This window comes from Trachymyrmex septentrionalis, unplaced genomic scaffold, assembly GCF_001594115.1.
Source record: "Trachymyrmex septentrionalis isolate Tsep2-gDNA-1 unplaced genomic scaffold, Tsep1.0 scaffold3, whole genome shotgun sequence".
Classification (NCBI taxonomy): Eukaryota; Metazoa; Arthropoda; class Insecta; order Hymenoptera; family Formicidae; genus Trachymyrmex; species Trachymyrmex septentrionalis.
The window spans coordinates 310,596-330,185 of NW_017305462.1; the positions used below are offsets into that span (position 1 = coordinate 310,596).

The window sequence follows — 19,590 nt, forward strand, 5'->3', positions numbered from 1 at the left end:
TCCACATCGTTTCGCATATTTTCTTAAAAGACACCGATAATGGTATTTTAAAATACGATCGTTCGATCGCAGCTACGCCAATGGGTAGGTTAGATTTTCGACGAGCGTCATCGCTAGTGTCCACGCCATTCGAGAATGATGCTACTACCGTTGTGCGGCATATCTGACTGCACTTCAGTCGGCTGCAATCTGCTGAGTGGCATGCACATGTAACATTCATCCCACAGTCGGCTCTTGCCGCGCCGTCCGCGTGGTATTATGGAACTGACCCGGTCATGGAAACACATCGGCCTTACTGCCAGCCATTGTGCGAGTCATGTTAAGAGGACTTACGATGTCCTGTTACATGCCGGAAGCTCCACCGCGAGTGCCACGATTACCTACTATCTCAATCGATTAAACTCGCGCGAGCAAGTCTCTCATTGTTATGTCATGAAAGATACTTCCGAATGCGTGAATGCGCGTTTATTTCAAACATTTCAAAAGTCGTGTCGACACTTTGAGTGTACGTAGGTAGAAGTGGAAAACCTTTCATAACACTTTTTGGAGTTTTTATACTCTATACTAAAACATTAAAAGATCACCCATTCTGTCCTTCAAAAATAGGAAATGTACAAAGATTCAACCTTTCGAAACTGCATTTATGTGCGATTTTTAATTCACGTCAATGAAACTTCGCAAAGCTCGTAAAAAATTTGAAGATTTGACAGATTTCCATTTATATAACTGTGTAGCTTCGTAAAAAATCAATCAGACCGTTATCTGAAATATCAATCTGAAAAGTAGAAATTTCAAGCTGTAGAATGTTTTTTTTTTTTAAATCTCATTTTGATCAATTTTGGCAAAGTTTATTCTCGACACTGTAAATATGTCGCTAAAGATGCTTGGCGTTGTGATATCCTTTTTGCCGATCGTCATTTAATTTATAATATTTCATTGTGCAGTTATGGAGTACAGTAGTTTGCACTTAGTCTAACAGCTAAATGACGGTTACATACTTCAGATTTAGTAATCTGGGAGACTCCCTTGCTGCACTTGATTATTTTGATTTGCGACTACTTGAATTGTATTAGGGAAGTTGTATTATACGCGAGACTACCAAGATGTTTGGAATTATTCATCGAGACATTTTATTATACTAAACTGCTACAGATGGCTTGAATTAAACCGAAACGTTCAATTTGTTATATATATGTACAATAATATTGAGAAATATATGTGTTGATATAATTGTTCCAATTATACTGCGAATTGAGACTCTTAATTGCCCGTGTTTTCATTTATTGTTTAAAGGTAATTCTGTTGAAAATTACCTATTTTTGGAGCGGCAGAATAGACCATCTCTCAATTTTTTTGCATAATGTAGTTTGAAAACTAATCCTTAATCTTCCTTCTTCTTAAGTATATTTTAGAATTCCTTAATTTTTTTCAGTTTCTATTTCGAACGTTCCACATTTTAAAGCTTAAAATTCGCGAAAGATATTTTCGATAATCCATTTCTCTCTATTGAAGAAATAACAGATATTATTGTCTTTAAGTTATAAACGGTGAGAACATTTAGGTATATAAATCAAGTATCAATCGCGCAATATCAAAAAACTTTCTAATACCAAAGTAGATAATTTTAATATCTTCCTAAGAGCTATGCACTCAAACGATAATTACCTCAACGACAACGCTATTATAATACCGCTTAAAGCGATCTACGAAGCACATCGCTTCCGTATTTTCATCTACCTCGTTGCCTGTAATTTTCGTCTACTGAATCCTGGTCTCTCTCTAACAATCCCTGCAATCCTGGCGTGTAATCCTAGCGAAGAGACTCACTCGAAAGATTAAGACGGACGTCGTTTACAATCTACATTGAAATGCGTAATTTAACGCGGGTTAAGTGAAGTTTAAACCATGGTCAACTAAAAAGGGGTTTGTATCACTTCCATCAGCTAATTGAAGATAATACACTGAGATCAACGATGGTCTACGAACGCACCCGCATCCGTGCATAACGCAAACATCAGTGAATTATGTTTGCGTTAAACAGCTATTTCCGACTGGAAAATAAATATTTTAATAACATGCCGGCTGTCGCTGGCTCCTACAAGGAATGAAATATATGAACTCCGCTACGTTATCGGGCACAAAAGAGTAAAATCGGATTAAAATTAACGCCGCCGTTAGCTTGCTGTCACTTAAAAGCGGCTATTCACATTTGACATTCAATATTGTAGCAATTGCAGATATCATATTTCAATATTGATTGCTGTATAATAAAAATATAGTGGCATAATTACATTCGCAACAACTCAGTGTTCTTATTTGCTGCACGTATGCTTGTGCAAGAGGGAAAGTTCAATAATTAAAATTGAGAAGCCATTAATTAAAATACAGAGAATTTACATGTATAAAAATATTTATATGTAACAACGAAAATCTGAAATTAACGTATTAATGATTCAAAGAGTAAGTGTCAAGTCAAATAAAAATCTCTACAAATTAAGAATTTTGCAAGATGCAGAAATTCTAGAAATCGCAGTGAAAATTACGCCAAGATTCCAAAGTAAGATAGAAATGTCACAAAAAATTCACGGTGAGATAAAATTTCCAATACAGTCGACAAGAATCCATAATGGGATCCAATGAATTCCCATTAGACTCGGCGATCTTTCCCCAGATTTTGGCCACGGTGTAACCACTGGAGAACACAATGTGTTCCGCTCACAGGAATTTCGTCAAAATAAACGTGGGGGCGTGGCAGGCGCGCAGAGCGCGTATCGATTCTCGGCGAACGATACGTTTTCGAACGTACATACGTATTAAACAAACACTTCTAGAATGCGATAAATAAAATTTGTGGAGCCGCGGAAGATTTTATCGAGCGGAGAGAGAGTTTACTTCGAGCGGAGCTCTCGACCGCTATCGGAGGGCGGAATACGGAAGCTAGAAGGGCGGAGGAGAAGGGCGGGAGGTGAGAAAGATTGTTAGAGACGCCGGCGGAGATGCGATGGGGGATGCACTGTTAGTAAAATAATAGGAACTTTATCCGGGAGTCTAGACGCTCCCACGGAAACAATTATACAGGGTGCGAGAGACTAGGCAGAACGGCTCAGACGAAGCGAGAGGGCGATATTTATATTCATTAGAATGTAAGAAGTCGAGCGGGGCGCAGTTAGTCCGGTCTACTTGCAGCTTGGAGATGCTTAATGGGAGTTGCGCCCGCTGCACGATACCCATTGCGGCCATCTTGCGACGAGAAAAGCGTTGGCTGCCGTTTACGGCCGCATTCATAATTCCTGATGTGCTTCCGCGATAAACTATCCCGACCTCATTAGGAATCGGCCGTCTTACCCCGTGGAAAATGCTAAGAACGTCTCTGCATTTTTCTTTACTAATGAAATTGTGAAAAATTATTGCGGACAATCGAATATCCGAAATCTTGAAAAGAAATTTGCTGTTGAAAAAAGTTGCGCGTTCATCATCATGTATATTCATATTTTAATGTGTTGATATTATGTCCGCTAAATATGGTCAGTATTGTAAACAGACACCACATTAATTAGGTTGCAAAAGAGCTTGCTAATTCCAACATCAATATTCCATATTCATCGCTTCGAAATGCTCTTCAATAATGCTCGCATAAAATGATTTACGCAAGCCAAATCATGTAAAGTTAATCGGATAAAATGATCCTTATAAAATAAGCAGTATGATATCTGACAATTAATAATAAGCCAACCTGCACTTTTGAAGTTCTAGTAAAATCTATATTTTAATTTAGTATTCGAAATCAATTCGAGAGCAATTTCAAAACCTATTTTCCTTCAATAATTGTACAATTACAAGAGTAATTTGGAATTATGTACAAATGCTTCCAAAACCATGAACGTACGAGATCAGATAATATAATATCAATTCAAAATTAAGTAGTTTCAGCATCAGCGAGCATTTTTCTTTTATCAGCTTTTCTTTCCCGAACATGAAAACTGATAATATCATCATGCATTATTAATTTTGAGGACGTCTAAAGAGGAAGCCGGTGAGTTAACGTTCGCGAATTTGTTACCGTAACTTTCAAGATCCGCTCTAAAGCGTTCCGATAACTTTTCCATTATATTGATGCGTGAAGAGAGGCTTCGGGATGCCAGTAAGCTGAGTGTTAGCTTTATTGTCAGTCAAAGGCAAAAGCCGCCGGTAAAATAACATGCAGATGAACTTGCCAAAACTCGCGTAACCTATCGGTTACGTTAATTCTACAAAAGAACATCAGTTTCTCGCGATAAATCCTTTAACATATTCGAGACTCTCTTACTGACATCTAAAGTTTATATAGAATTATTATAAGTAACATTCGTAAATATTAATAAGTAGAGAAAGGAAGAAGTAAAAAATGACGTACATCTTCGCGCATAGCCTATTTTTTTTTAAATAATAAAAATAATAACGATATACAGGGTGAAAAAAGTTTAGCCGCATAGTTTCGTGTTTGTCAAATCATTAGTATATTTACAAAAAATAGAATCTGGAGTGTTAGTTATATCTCAATAAATACAAAAAAATAATAATTCATATTTAAAATTACCACTTTCGGCTTTGACACAAGCTTTTCAAGCGCTTCAAGAACGCATCATTATGGCCGCGCATCTTTCCGCGGATAAATTCTCCTAGGCAGCTAATGGAGCTGTCTTCAATTCACTAACAAATGAAAATCTTTTGGTGCACTTTCCGATTATTCAATAAAATGTAGTTAACTCCGGAATTCGTTTTTTAAATACATATGATTATAATAATTTGATAAACGCAAAATTTTGTGGCCATATTTTTTTGTCTCTCTATAATATTATACTTTTAAAGAAGATGCACCCAAAGAAAAATTTCTTCGATTCCAACAAATTTGTTCAAATCAAAGAAATTGATGCATTACTATACGGTTAAAGAAAAGTTTCTTTGATTTAAACGTTCTTGAAATCAAATAAATTCTTCTTTGATTTAAACTTCATTTCCTGAAATCAAGTAATTTTTTATCTTTTTTTTCAAAGATATTTTTACTTTAACTTAAAAAAATCAACAAAAAAAATGATTTCTTCAATTTAAACATAATTTTTCTCTAGGCGTGTGTAAATGTAACGTAAAAGAATAAAACTATTCAGAAAGTAGTAAAAATGTAAGAATTTAATATTTTAGGTTGAAAAGTTTTACTTTATATAAGAAACTTAAAGCCTAATTGTATCAAGTTTAGAATAAATAACATTAATTAGAAATTTCCGGGCGATTGAGAGCAATAATAGTACAGTAATTGCTTTTAATACTAATAATATAATAGTATGCTTCGATTCTTACATTACAAATCGATCGAACGGTTTAGCTCCATTCGAACCATCTTCAGCGATGAAGTAATTACATGTGATGTTGATGGTTAAATTTCATGTAATTTATAAAAAATTTAAGAACATCACTAAAAAATCTTAATATCAAATTATCTTTCTTCAACCTAAATAAACTTGATGGGATTATTAAAACTCAAAAAGATTCACTAGAACATGATTCAAAGGGAAATGTAGTTTACATTAAAGATTAGTTGTAAAAATTGCAACGCCTCTTATGTAGGACTGGCAAAAGTTGAATTGACTAAGATCAAGGAAATCGAAATGACAGAAAAAACTGGAAATCTATCAGTTATCTCGGAAGATAACAATTCAAACACGAATTTGATTTTGATGACACCAAAATATTAGATGACGAAAGATATTTGGGGAAAAGATTAGTGTCGGATATGTTTAATATTAAGCTACAAGAAAATGATTTAAATACACAAAACTGAATTTTTACACCATGCTTATTTAAACATTCTTAACAAGTTTGGGAATCACGTTACTTTATCACTAAAAAGTTTTTTACTAAAATAAATAAAATATAGTTTGACTTAAATATTAATGTACTGATAAAAATTGAAATTGTTTGACTAGTCAAAAAAAAATACAGTACGTCATTATAATTTTTCAATCCACGACTTTTGAATATCTATATGACGTAGACTATTATATGTTTCTAAATGTTTATTTTATTCTATGACTCTCCTTTATACTCAATGTCATGTTTTAATGCTCATTTTTCGAACGTTATTCGATATGCAAATACATAACAATATCGAATGAGATTGATTTCTGAATTTACGTTCTATTATTATAATGTCTTCCAATATGCAGTCGAGAAGTGTAATAGGTAAGTCTTTTCAAGATTCACTTTCATCTTCACAATGGTTTTGCGCTAATTCTTTATTCTCCTTTAGCGATCATTTTTGACAGTTACGTCTCTTAAATTTCGAATGGTAGACATTATATTGATTGCTGCATTCTTTCATTAAATACATCACATGTAATTACTTCATCACTGAAGATGGCTCGAATGAAGCTGAAACGTTCGATCGATTTGTAATATAAGAGTTGAAATGTATTATTGTTAATACCAAACGCACCAATTACCGCGCTATTATTGCTCTCAATCGCCTGGAAATTTCGAATAATTGTTCGTTTATTATCTCAAGAGCTCAGTTTAGATTAATATTTGAATTTAGAATAAGTGCCCCGCAAGAAAAGGCGACTACAAATTGCTGGCGTACTTCTTATTGTTAGTAGCGTAATACATCTTTCGGGACATCGCGGCATTTTGCGAACTCTCTTCTAAAGTCGGAGAATTCCATTAAATCTTTCTCAGCATATTAGCGATTCACAGAAATCTATTTTAGGGAGAAAGCGACTCCGCCCAGGACATCTCGTGCTACAATTGCTTCGCTTATTTTGTTGGACGAAAACTTAGCACAGCTGCGTTTTCTTGCAGGGATGAAAAGGGGGTGAGGTCGAGAGCAAGGGAGCGAAGCGACCGATGGTTTACAAATCGCAGCGAATCAATGGGGGGGGATCGGTTTGTAACGCGCTATTTCATGAAACGACCGAGCGACTCATCCGCTGTAAATTCATGAAGCATCGATTTGTCTCACCGATGCATGAACGGGAGGAAGGCGGTGGTAGCTTCGTGTTTTCGTGCCCGTGCAAACGTACGGAAATAGTCGAAGACGTTTCCCCCGCGAACGAACCATCGCTTCGAGAAGATCGATGAAGCTGCGTTTCTTTGCGAGAGTCATCTGTTTCAATAAACACGCATAAAATGATTGTAGAACGCAAATGAAAACAGTGCAAGCAAAAAGTTAGAGATAACATGGAAGTAGCGTGAAAAAGAAACGAACGGAATACTGTAAAATAATGTAAAAATAGCGTTAAAAAGGAAAATATTATATCTAAAATCTTAGAAATGCGTAAAAATCGAAATCTAATTTAAACTTAAGAGGAAATGAAATTTTTCAGTTGAAACGAATTATTAACGCGTTATTAACGTTTCGTTATTAACGTTAATTTTAGATTAATAGCATGCGATAAACATTAGCGAACAACAAACGATACAGAAGTAAATCTTGACAAATAACGCGGTGGCCCATGAAGTTTTTTCTGTAATCCGTGATTATCGCCAACAAATCGCTTCCATTTATTAGAGTCATAAACGACTGCAGCCGTTCCTAGAAACTCGTCCAATTAAATGCTCTAATACCTCTAACAAGCAAAATCATTGCAATCGTTCCAATTAAGTTTCATTGATATCAAACTTCTAGCGAACTCCATCACTTCTGGTAGAAGTTGAACAACTATAAATCTAGCCATTGCAATAATCATTTCAAAACAGAGTATAATATTATCATTCTTATTACAAGTACAGATTCCATTTTTTGCTGCTCTTGTTATCGAAGTTACGTAAAAGATATTATGTAATAAAACATCTTTTATATTCTGAATGGTTTGCCGGATATACAAAGAAAAATCGACAGGGTTGTCTTTCGTAGATGATTTCAATTTTGAACCATTTTCTCTTCACATCGACTAGCTTCCTCTTTCAAGCTAGCGAAGTCTATCGCTTCGTAAAGTTCTCTTAGTGCATTTAGTGAATTCCGTCCAAAATACAACAAATTTGTTTGCCGTTTCTTTTTCTTCATCTCGTTCCGTGAGTTCTTCCTCAAAAGCGAGATTGCGGACGGAGTGGACTTCCGATATTAACAGTCGACAGTAATCGAGTCAGGACTTTCCACCCGCTGCCGAGTCCTCTCGTGAGCATCCAACGAAGTCACTCGCAAATGCCTTACTGCATCCTGAAGGCCGCGAGTTAGCCACTTAATATGGGTGGAAAGCGATACGCCATACGCCACTTGCTCATCCCCAGTCCTACTTGTGGCCAGACGCCATCGAAGCGGACAGTAACATATCGGCCGTGCATGCCACGGATTTCGGTTCATCATTATGTAAGTCTCGAATCATGCCGCCCCATCCCTTAGAACCTCGTTCAAGAACCTTCCGGCGAACCCGCATGAATATCCGTCTATTCAGCCGATTATGTTTAGCGGCGGTTCCACGTTGTCCAGGTATCACGCGAGGAATCGAACGTGATCCATGTGTTAATGAACTACTCAGCCAAGATTCTATTATATTACACCCGGGTCACACGAATCGATGTGCTAAGTTAGGATTTGTGGATTACCTGTTGCGAATTCCCAATTGGCTCTTAAATTTATCCCGTTCACTTCAGAGATTAAGAATTTATAGAACTTGCAAAGCTAAAGAGAAAAAGGAAACTCATTGAATGATCGGACCCAGTTACGATTAATTATTATCATTGAGATTGTAGGTTTACTTTCAGGCATAAAGGCAGGCATGAAGAATCGACGCACAAGTTGTGTAGTTGTGAGATAGTTTTTTACATTTATTGCTTAGATATAAAAAGTTTCTTTAGGAACAATGAAACGACTAGAAAGAATTATTTGTTTCTGCGAGAGAACTTTCTTCGCCCGACGATGATAGTTGTTCAATTATCGCGTATGAAAAAGAAGAAAAAAAATTACGTTTTCGTTTCGCAGTGTTGAAACGTCGATTATTGCTCTGGGGTGAAAAGCAATAACCAACGTGTGGCAAAAACAAACGAGTTTTCTAATGCTATATATAAAATTTGTCTAATGGTTTGGAGCAACCACCATTTCTTCGCTTTCCTCTATTTTCAGCGCGATACCCCCTCGCTCCTTCTCTCTTTCGCTCTTTCTCGTTCTTTTGGTCGACCTTCCTTTTCTTTCTACTTCCTTTATATCTCCCCTCCATCGTCTAGCGCTCTTTCAACTCGCGCGGTCGCCGTTTCCTTTCAGCGTACAGTTTGAAAGAACTTGAAATAAACGGCATGCTCGTTGCGACGGCTGCAACTTTCGCTTCAGACGATACTTTCCGCTGCTTCTCGTCATTGTTGTTGCCGGTAAGTCGGATCTTTGTTTCCTGTGTATTGAAGGAGCTGTCGACTGCCGTTGGTCTGTTTACGTGGTTTTTAAGTCTTTGAGACGACGAAAATAGTAAGAGCGGATAATGGATATTAATGACTTACATTAAAACGGTTCAGTGAGTTCAGCTTATACCTTTGAATTAAATTTTCTGGGGAGAATTAGCGTAGAACTGTAAGCATCTGTAAGAATCCAAGACACTTTAGATGCAAGACATCCAGTATTCGATGCAGTTAACATCCAAGAAATGTAGTTTCTAAGGGCCACGGAATTCGAATAAGCCAATCCTGAAGAGTTTCTGAATTCAAGATATCTCCAAGGAAGGATTTATGGATTCCTATTACGCTCTTTGAGATGTTTATAATCAAAGGATTTTGAAAACAAAAGTAATTATCATTTAACTGATCTGAAATTGTTGTTTCATGATTTTTACAGTTATCATCCGCATACAGATCATTCCGGCAATGTTTCCAGTAATATTACAAACGTCGTAGCAATATTGTTGCAAGTTTCTGCGCTGCATGGATTATGTATTTCTTATTCCTCGTTGTTAAATTTCTTATCCTATAAAGAATTGATACATCTTGAAATTTCTATGCATTTCGAAAACTTATCCGTCTTTCTACCCAATATAAATAAATGATGTATGTGATGCGATGCCGGTTAAACGGAAGTAGCAATAAAGAGACGAAGAGAAACTGACTGGGGCAACTTTTGCGACACGAGCCATTAGACGCAGCCTTTGAGGACGAACATGTATTTCGCGAAACTCTAGAACACGAAACTGACGAAAACGCACGGTTTCGCTTTCTGACGTAACAAAGCCAATTTCTTTGGAGCGTTGCTCGTAACGTTGCGAACAGATCGAACTTCCCGGTGATCTGAACTTTTTTCCCAAACGTAGATTGTCACTGATAAATGTTTTTCCCAGGATCTCGGAATCTTGTTTATCAAAGTTTCCTAATGAAGCAACGATGTATTGACAAATTATTTTCATTAATCAGGCTTCGAAACTTCAATAAAAATGATAAGTACATCAAAGAATGTCTAGCGTCATCGGAGCTAAACAGGATGATAAAATAAGCTTAACGTGTTTCATTTCGCTGATAGCGTCTCTTTCATCAAAGTTTCATGAAAAAAAGGAAATCCAACTAAGAAGTTTTAAAGGAAACCGTACCGTGTAAGCGGTCACCGACTCCTTTCAACCGATTAAGAGCTCCTGCCATCCTTTGTTAGATGTTTTCGGCGAGCTTGAAATTCTGCAGGTTTCTCACATTCGAAAGCTCAGCTACGCGAACTCTCGATCAATGAAAATAAAAATCTTGAATTCCCAGATTTACGAAATATTTCTGATGTGTAATTCTGACAAAATGTAAGACATTTAGCCTTAATAAATAATTGAATATTAAGTTATTCTCTAAACACTTACTTTTTTGTTACCGATAGAACAGCAAATGTATTATCAGAAAATTGCGTTTACATTAAGGATGTAACTATATATGTATGATCTTATTACAATTACTTTTGATAAAGATTTAATAAAGACTTTCTTGAAAATTGCCTATTTTTGGAGGTAGATGGTCCCTTAATTTTTTAAAATAGTATGTATGATTTTCAATTTTAATAAATCCAATTTCGATTAATTTACGACAAAATATTCATCGTCTTTCAATGTTCCTGATACTGATGATGCTGATCATCTCTCATTGATTTTCCCTCCTCCTTGGCCTTCATAAGCGCCGAGCGGCATCATCGAAGAACCACCGTTATTCCGAATTTATGGAACCTTAACTGTGAGAGGCAGAAAAATCGGCCCCACGCGGCCGCTCCGACGTTTTAATTTGAAATCGCTCGCGGCGCGGTTGGTAAACAAAACTTATTCCTGGTACATTTCGGCCGGCGAACATGCGCGGCGAAAAATCGTGGTCAGACGATGAAAGATGTGCTGCGACTGCGAATAAATCTTGTTGCAGGTTAAAGGGTTTACTTTGTGTAAGATATGTGTGTATGTGTGTTCGCTCTCTTAACCATTAAAACACACTTCGAGTATGTTACAATTAATATTTTTTTTTCAAGAATAATATTTATTATGTCTGTGAAACGGACAATACATATTTTCAATAATCATAATGCGATTTAACATATTACTTCTTTTACTGCATAATGTTTTAATTTAAAAAATATGTATATATGTCATTATAACAGACAGCACTCAAAGAAATGGTCGATTTGGGAATAAAATAAATTATATAATTAAATTTTACATTAAACAAAAAGTTTTTTAACATTTTCCCGTATAGTTATTTTGTGTGTGCTACATTACGATGATTAAATAACAATTTATGTATGATTTAACATTTAATTCCGTAATATAAATCACACTTTATTCTTTATTTTTTAGGACTCTACTACTCATGGATATACATGAGAGTGATACAGTATGTGTATTTGAGTGGGAAAGGATAAAAATGAAGGCGAAAAATACGAAGCAGTAAGGGAGGGAGTTGGCTTTCAGCGATCGTAACCCCTGCGGCGCTGTAAAATATCGGAAAATTCATTAATGCTCGATCTACGGTGCACAGTCGAATAAATCTCGCCCGAGGACGAGATTTACAGAGGCGGAGGGAAGCAATATGGCGACGTACCGAATATGCGTCGACCGTAAGGAGAATCTCAAATGCTAGCTTTCTCACCTCGATATTCAAATCTGCGAGGAGACAATCCAAAGAGGATCAGAATCGCAAGGAAGCAAGAGTTTGAAGAATCAAGGATTATCTTTACATGATGAAACAGAGAATAATAAATTCACTATCGAATTGACATTTGATCTACGTTGAAATTTAGACTTAGACGGAAAGCAACCCTCTCTAAAGGAATTAAACATTACTCATCGTTTCAGAGGATGGCTATGTTTTTTTCCATTAATTAAGATTCAAAGAGACATCATAAGAATTCCTTCTAACGATTCATTCCTCTGGGAGACGAGTTCACAGAATGAATAATTTTTGTATTTACTTACGCATTTTTAGCAATATTTATACTCTCAAAAATATGTAATTACGCAGACAAGCGACATAAAATTAATTTAGTTTTTCAATTATTTCAGTTTTAATTTAAACAATTTATATACCTAAATCTTTAAATATTGTAATTCAGCAAAATTGTTCTTTTCGTATTTTATGACGATCAAATTGATTAATTAGGGGAGACCGGAGCATAAGTTGTTACACGGGATAAGTTGTTACAGTCAGTTTTTTTAGTTGCCATAGGTGGTAGCACATTTTTATGAATTTTCATATGTGATTCTTATGATATTCTACAACTTCACTTAGTTTAATCGCCATATTTAAACTCTAGAAGACGCTATGTATATTTTCTTCATTTTCACTATTAAAAATAAATATTTCATTGTATAAATTGCTTGTGTTATTGTATATTATGTATATATAAGTTACAGGTGTGTGATTATCCTTTTGTATATTTCTTTTATATACATTTGACTATAATAACATATTTTGTTCGAATTGAAAGTGGAAGGTTGGAGCAAGTTGTTACACTTTGATCGGGGCAGGTTGTATAGTGTAACAACTTACCTCATTGAAAACAATTTCTTTTTTACTACAGAATGATTCACAGACTTCTATAAATAGACTGTCGACTTCGTCTCCATGCTTGAAAACAGCACTGGGCAGCGCCATCTTTGTGTTCACTCACTTTTACATGTATAAATCACACGAATAATAACGTTAGTATTTTTACATAAATTTATGCAATATTCACAGATAGGACGTATATATACGCATATGTAAACTGAAACAAGGACAGCTCGGAGATTCATCTCTTTCTATTATATTGAGTCAGCAATTTAGTTATAAAAGTCTGTGGAACGGTGCAATCTTATAAAAAAAGACAAACAGAGCATCTATGTAGAAACGTATGCGACATTAGCAAAGAAAGTTAAAGATGGCCACCTGTGAGAAAAGCAGCAAATGCGTGTAATATTATTTTATGATTTTCCAATCTTAACTTTAACAACTAATAAAAAAAAATGTTTGTAAAATATATTTTTTTTTAATTTCATATTATAAAATAAATATTCCTGTCAAGTATTTCGTGTTTGATTACAATGTAATCTTGAATTTGCTTGTATATATATATATATATTTCAAATAATATTATAAACGTAACAATTTCCTCCACAGTGGGATAAGTTATTACAATTTACCTACTGATAGAAAATCTTAATTTTCAGTATTTAAAGACATAGATACAAATTAGAAAAAAAATTGACTATCTAGGTAAAAATTTACTTGAAGCAATGCATAGGTATTCATTAATTTAAAGAAAAAATTGCTAATCAAAAATTGTGACAACTTGCTCCGGTTTCCCCTACTTTGTTTTTATTTATCTCAATAATAAAATAGTTTAATTTCAACTTAATAATAGCGTGATTATATGTAAAGTACATTCGTGAATAGCACGCAGAGAGAGAGAGAGAGAGAGAGAGAGAGAGAGAGAGAGAGGAGAGAAGAGCGGCTTAAGGTAAAATTAACAAGCGAGAATCACTTCACTTTCGGTAGTAAAGTACATGTAGGTATATGAATGCATCGTCGATATAATTATACGTATTTTGATGGGGCACTAAGCACAAAGTACTGCAAGTACGTGCACCCTCCTACTTCCTCCTCTCCTTTCATGCTCTTTCCTTCCTTGGATAAAGCACGATGGAAGAGAAATTGGTCTCGTTGGAACCATAGAACGACAAGGCGGTACAAAGGCCGTGTTAGCTCTGGCGACTTTCTCAAGTAGCACTCGTGCACACGTTTTCCACTCCAGCTTCACTCAACCCCAAAGCTGAGTTCCACCGAGATGGGGCAGTCATCAACGCACGTTTTATTCCAAATCCGATATATCTTTCGCAGAAGGCTAACTCCACGACCCGTAATAGTAATTTCGTATTCGCAACTTCTCCCTTAATGTATTAAGTTACGTATTCGTAACGTTAATGAGTTAAGCTTGTCAAAATAGAAATAAAATTAAAATATCTAATTGAATTTTCAACCAGCATTTGCCTGAGAGAATAAGCGTGATGACGGGTCGCGTTGTTTTGATTAATATGTGAATACCTATGCATTTATTCTGTGTTAGAAAACATAATTATTACTATAATATTTTTGTTTACTGAAAATGAAAAAGAATTTGTCAATAGCATTTTATTATACACGATGACACAATTTTTGATTTTGATTCAATTGATTATTCCATATAAATTAACGTAAGTGGAAAAATAACTTCTCATCGCTATTGAATTAATTATAGTAATTATTTAATCATAAATTGACATTTTATTGTACAGAACATAGTAGGATAGTCGTTGAGGAAATCTTCGATCGAACTATCATTTTTTTATGAAAATATTGACTGAATTGATTCTCGATAACAACCGAAGAAAAACGTCTTAAACACAATTTTACAATTATAGATTTTCAAACTTCAGACTAGATATCTATTTCGATCCGTAATATCTTAACGCAGGAATAAGTATATAAGATTAGCTTAGAGCGATAATTTTTATTATGGATCATATGTAAGTTTGTTGATATTGTAAGGGGTTAATATACGTGTTCTTTATTATCACTGATGAATACTTTGTAAGTCAAAACGTTTTATAGCGTTATACGTATATAATTAAAGACGAATTTTATTAGTTAACTACAATTGCTCGTTTATAAAAAGCTTTAACATTTTAATTTAGAATTTGTCAAGTTAATAAATTTTAACACTTACTAAAATGCAAAGCTTCTATAAAGTTTCAAGAAATTTGCAACGCAAAATATATATTAAATATGTACTAAAAATGTGATATTGTTTAATTTATTTTTTAAGATAGGTAATTCAAAAATTTCATTTCTCAAGATAGCAAGACTATCGCAATTGCGTAATTACGGTATTCATGAACTAAGTTTATTTTAACAGGTTAATGCCTATCTACTAAGAAAACGTTGAGAAAATCTAGTGCTACTTATCGTGTTTATCTGAAGAGATACGAAGTGCTCTTCTCAAACAGTGATAAAAAGATTAACCTATTTCCACATTGGAAAGAGAACATGGATAAAGAAGATATGTCACATTCTTGAAGAAGTTAGTTTATAACCGAGAGAGTTACATCATGTTCAGACCAGATTATGTATATAGATGATATATAGAATATTTTAATACAAAAGTTAAATTAAAAAAATAGTAAATGTAATATTTAACCAAATAGAAAATTACGAATTTTTCCATATTATATTTAAAAGTAATACAAAAAGTTTCACAATGATTTAAAACCTGAATAAAAATTATTTCAATAAGAAATATGTTTTTACAAAATAATTAAAATAAAATGAGAAAATTTTTATTTAAACTATATAAATTTATTATTAAATATTGATCTTATTTTGTGAACTGTTTTATATGTATATAACATTTATTTTTATATAGAAAATTAAAATTTTTAATTTTAGTCCAACTTTCTGTAAAAACTATGCACATAATATAGGATAAATCCTTAAACACATAAGAAATCCAAAATCATAACAATATATTAATTACAATAATATATTAAATATTAATTCCTCGAACTATTTAGATTATAAGAAATTTAAAAGCTATTTTTATCTTATGAAAAAAAAGGAATAATTAGTAATAAGGGAGAATGGAAGTATTGCGAATACCTAAGCAAAAGTTAAATAAAGCCAATGTTTATTTATCAATTAAATAAATCTTTATTCAAAGATTGTTATTTGTTTAAAATTAAATTATATTCATAATGTATAAATGTTAATTATTGTAATTTAAAACCAAATAGCTGCAGTATCTTTTAAATGAAGACTGACTTTTATTAATTAATTAAGTTAATTATTGATAATCGTCGGCTTTATTTAATTTTTCCTTCAGGTGCCTAAGGTTTCTCTATTCTCATTTTTCTATATATTATAATATTTCCCATAATTTTTTTTTTATCGGTTTCAATAATCAACATGAAACGTAGGGAAATACTGAAATCGATCCGGAAGATAGGATTTTGAATCTCTCTCCCTCTCTCTCTCTCACTCTCTCTCTCTCTCTCTCTCTCTCTCTCTCTCTCTCTCTCTCTCATGTTGCATCGTGGAAATGCAATGGGAAAAAATTTTCGGCTCATGGCGGACGCATCGCAGCGTGAAACAGACGCGCTGACGCGGCAGGATGATGCGGTTTTGTGAGCGATACCTCATAGTAGCTATGCCGAAAGTCCCGCCGGTCAATTCGATTTGGAATTCTTGCAGATATTTCCATACGCTCGTAAATAGCCCGGCGACGCGCGTTTTAACCCACTCAGGCCAACAGTATTGTAAAATGGTGAATACGCGCATCGAGGGGGCGACCGGCCGACCGGTCGCGGCGAAATGAATATACTATATACGGACGCAGCGAATGAATTTATAACGCGCACGCGAAAACTGAACCTGCCGTTCCTTCCACCATGACGCCGCACCGGCCGGCCCCGTAAATCGATGGCAGCTGTTTTACACAGTTGACCGTGTGGAAAAGCTCGTTGCAGAGCCGAATGCACCCGCATAATCGCGAGCCCGCGCGAGATGGAACGGTCGATCCAATCCCTCTTTTTTTCCTAGTGATACTTCATGTTTCGTTTGCTGTAGCCAGGAAAATCCGAGGAAAGTTTCCATTCAATGCCAGATATTTTCATTCTCTCGAAGAATTACTTTACCCGCAGTATTAAAGAATTATTCTCGACTTTAAATATGAGGATCGTCCACGCTAAACTATACATATATGTATACATGTACATCATGAAGTGTAGAAAATAGGAGGTCGAACTTATGGGGTGCTTTCCAATTGCAATATCCCTAGACACTCTCGTGCACAAGGCAGCGGCTATAAATGAGGTTTGAAAACGTTGAATGGCCGGCACATATATTTTTTTATTCAATACAGGCGGAAAAAGCTACATTTAATCTAACTTTATCCGAAACGAATCTCAACCATGCACAGTGCACACATTCTGCTCCAATTGAATCGTACACAATGATACGCTTTGTGCATTCCTTAAAATGTGTAAGCAATTGGAAAGCACCCATGGACGTCAAAAAGCGTGGTCAAAAGTGGTCATCTGAATTAGACTCCATCGAGATGTCGCTTTCGTTCCACGACACTGTTCTCGCAGTTTTGGTAGGTCATACCAATTTTACATGAAGAATGCTCCATTCTTCATGCAGTTTTAACGACAATTTACCTTTTCCTGCTACTATCAGAGTATGATGTCAAAGAATAACGTCTCTGTCTTTAGTGTGCGTAAGTGTATATGAGAGTTTTGCGATTCGACCATCGCCTACCGAGCACTACCAATACCAATTTAGAAACCTGATTTTGACCACATTTTTTAACCTAATTCGGGGCCCCTGTTCTCTATCCTCGATGATTGCATTCTTAGATTTCTTTAATTTAATAGCGTATCAGAAATGGATGAGTTAGTTAAAGTTTCTTGACATATCCGGACGTATTACAGATTGACTACGTTTTTGATATCAATGCCGACAACTTTCACAGCAATACTACTCTTTATGGAATTATCTTGGTGGAATTAAAAAGGTGAATTGCGCATTGAAAGGCCATTGCCCGGAGGAAGCCCCAATCAGAAATTGAGTTCATTTGCAGCATGAACGAGTCATGTGAATTTCTGCAAATAAACTGCTCGAAACTTGGTTGACAGATGTATCACGCTACTCCTATTCCTATAACCATTTGCACCTTACCTTCAGCCTGATGAGGAGCATAGATGTTGAGATACAGACAGTCCTCGCTCTGGTTCCTCAAGTACGGCAAGTGTCTCTCCAGGTACTCGTACCTGCCTGGCTTTACTTCCTCTCGAAGATTTGGCAAGACTTGCGGGCAAACTGGAGCGAATTCCTGCGACTGTCTCACTCCTCTCCACGGTTGTGGTGAGCGTGGCGGAGAAAATCTGAAGGATCCCACGGGAGGCTCCGCGTAAGGGACTCCTAAAACACAAGGAAGAGCCTTGCTTTTAGATTCATGGCGTGATGCTAAGGTATAATACAATAACTGACATTTCTATTACAGGATAAATATTTTAATTACAGGAAAAGTATTTTAGAAGAAATAAACTATTTAACCGAATTGTTATTATAAAAGCATTTAACGTATTTTTGAAAAAGGATCCCATTTGTGCCACGCTAGTAACTTCATTTCTAATTAAGCTAAATATCGCCGTTATTCCTCCGAATATCAACTGAAAGCAAATTACGATTAAACTTCAATTTAATTTTATTTAACACAATTAAACATCATTTTTGATGAAAATTCTATTTGATTAAAATTTTGTAATCACAATTCTTCTTAATTCTTCTATCGATTCTCTTTAATGTAATTATCTTTACAAGCTAGGTGAAACGAGACTTAAGGAAGAACCGATTCAAACGTGTAGACGAATATCGAGAAGGAACGCTAATATGTATATTCCGTTTTGGTTATCACGATGTGATGCACACGCGGATGCAATTCGACGCGTGGCAGTGCAAGTTGACGGACGCGCAGCGCGAGTCAAGCAAAGACGGAGAAAGCCAAAGGGGTAGAGATGTGCGGCGATGGCAGTAATATCTGTTCCCGAAATACACGGACGCTCCACGAGCGCATGCTCCTCGTTTTGGATCCTTTGACGTATCGGGAGTCTCAAAGCGCGGATATGCAATTGCCAGGAAACTTTTGCTCACTGACCGGAGCTGAGTTTCCTAGGAATATCGAACGTTATCGAGATACCGTTGTAGTAGATCGTTGCATATGAAACGACGGCTTTGCGTCAACCAGCTTAGCGTCTCCGTCGAATTAAATGTATCGATATACATAAATGCTTTCAGGTAGTTCTTTCGCGCGTCTTTTTCCTTCGAAAATTAAATCCGGAAACGTGCATCTTTAGCATTAACCAGCACGCAACAGGAAAGATTCAATACTGGAATTCTTTGGAATTTGGAAAGGTTAAGCCATGGCTTCTCTTACGAACCAATATTTGAAGAAAGCTTAGCTTGACTTGCTATTACTATGTATGTGGACATTTAATTACAACTTAACTCTGACGAAACGGTTTATATTTAATATTTCTTTATTAAAAGTAAGCTACAACTAAAATAGTTTATATTTGTTTTTCAACATCTTACTATTTGATCATTACAAAATAATTT

General features: G+C 35.3%; 1 protein-coding gene across 1 annotated transcript in view; it reads right to left on the reverse strand.

Annotated features, from left to right (window-relative positions):
• LOC108749544 overlaps window positions 1–19,590 on the reverse strand; it is a 155,597-nt gene that overhangs the window by 35,136 nt on the left and 100,871 nt on the right. The window contains exon 3 of the mRNA XM_018488306.1: window positions 18,151–18,393. Coding sequence (XP_018343808.1) covers window positions 18,151–18,393 — 243 coding nt within the window. The remainder of the gene's footprint in view (window positions 1–18,150; window positions 18,394–19,590) is intronic.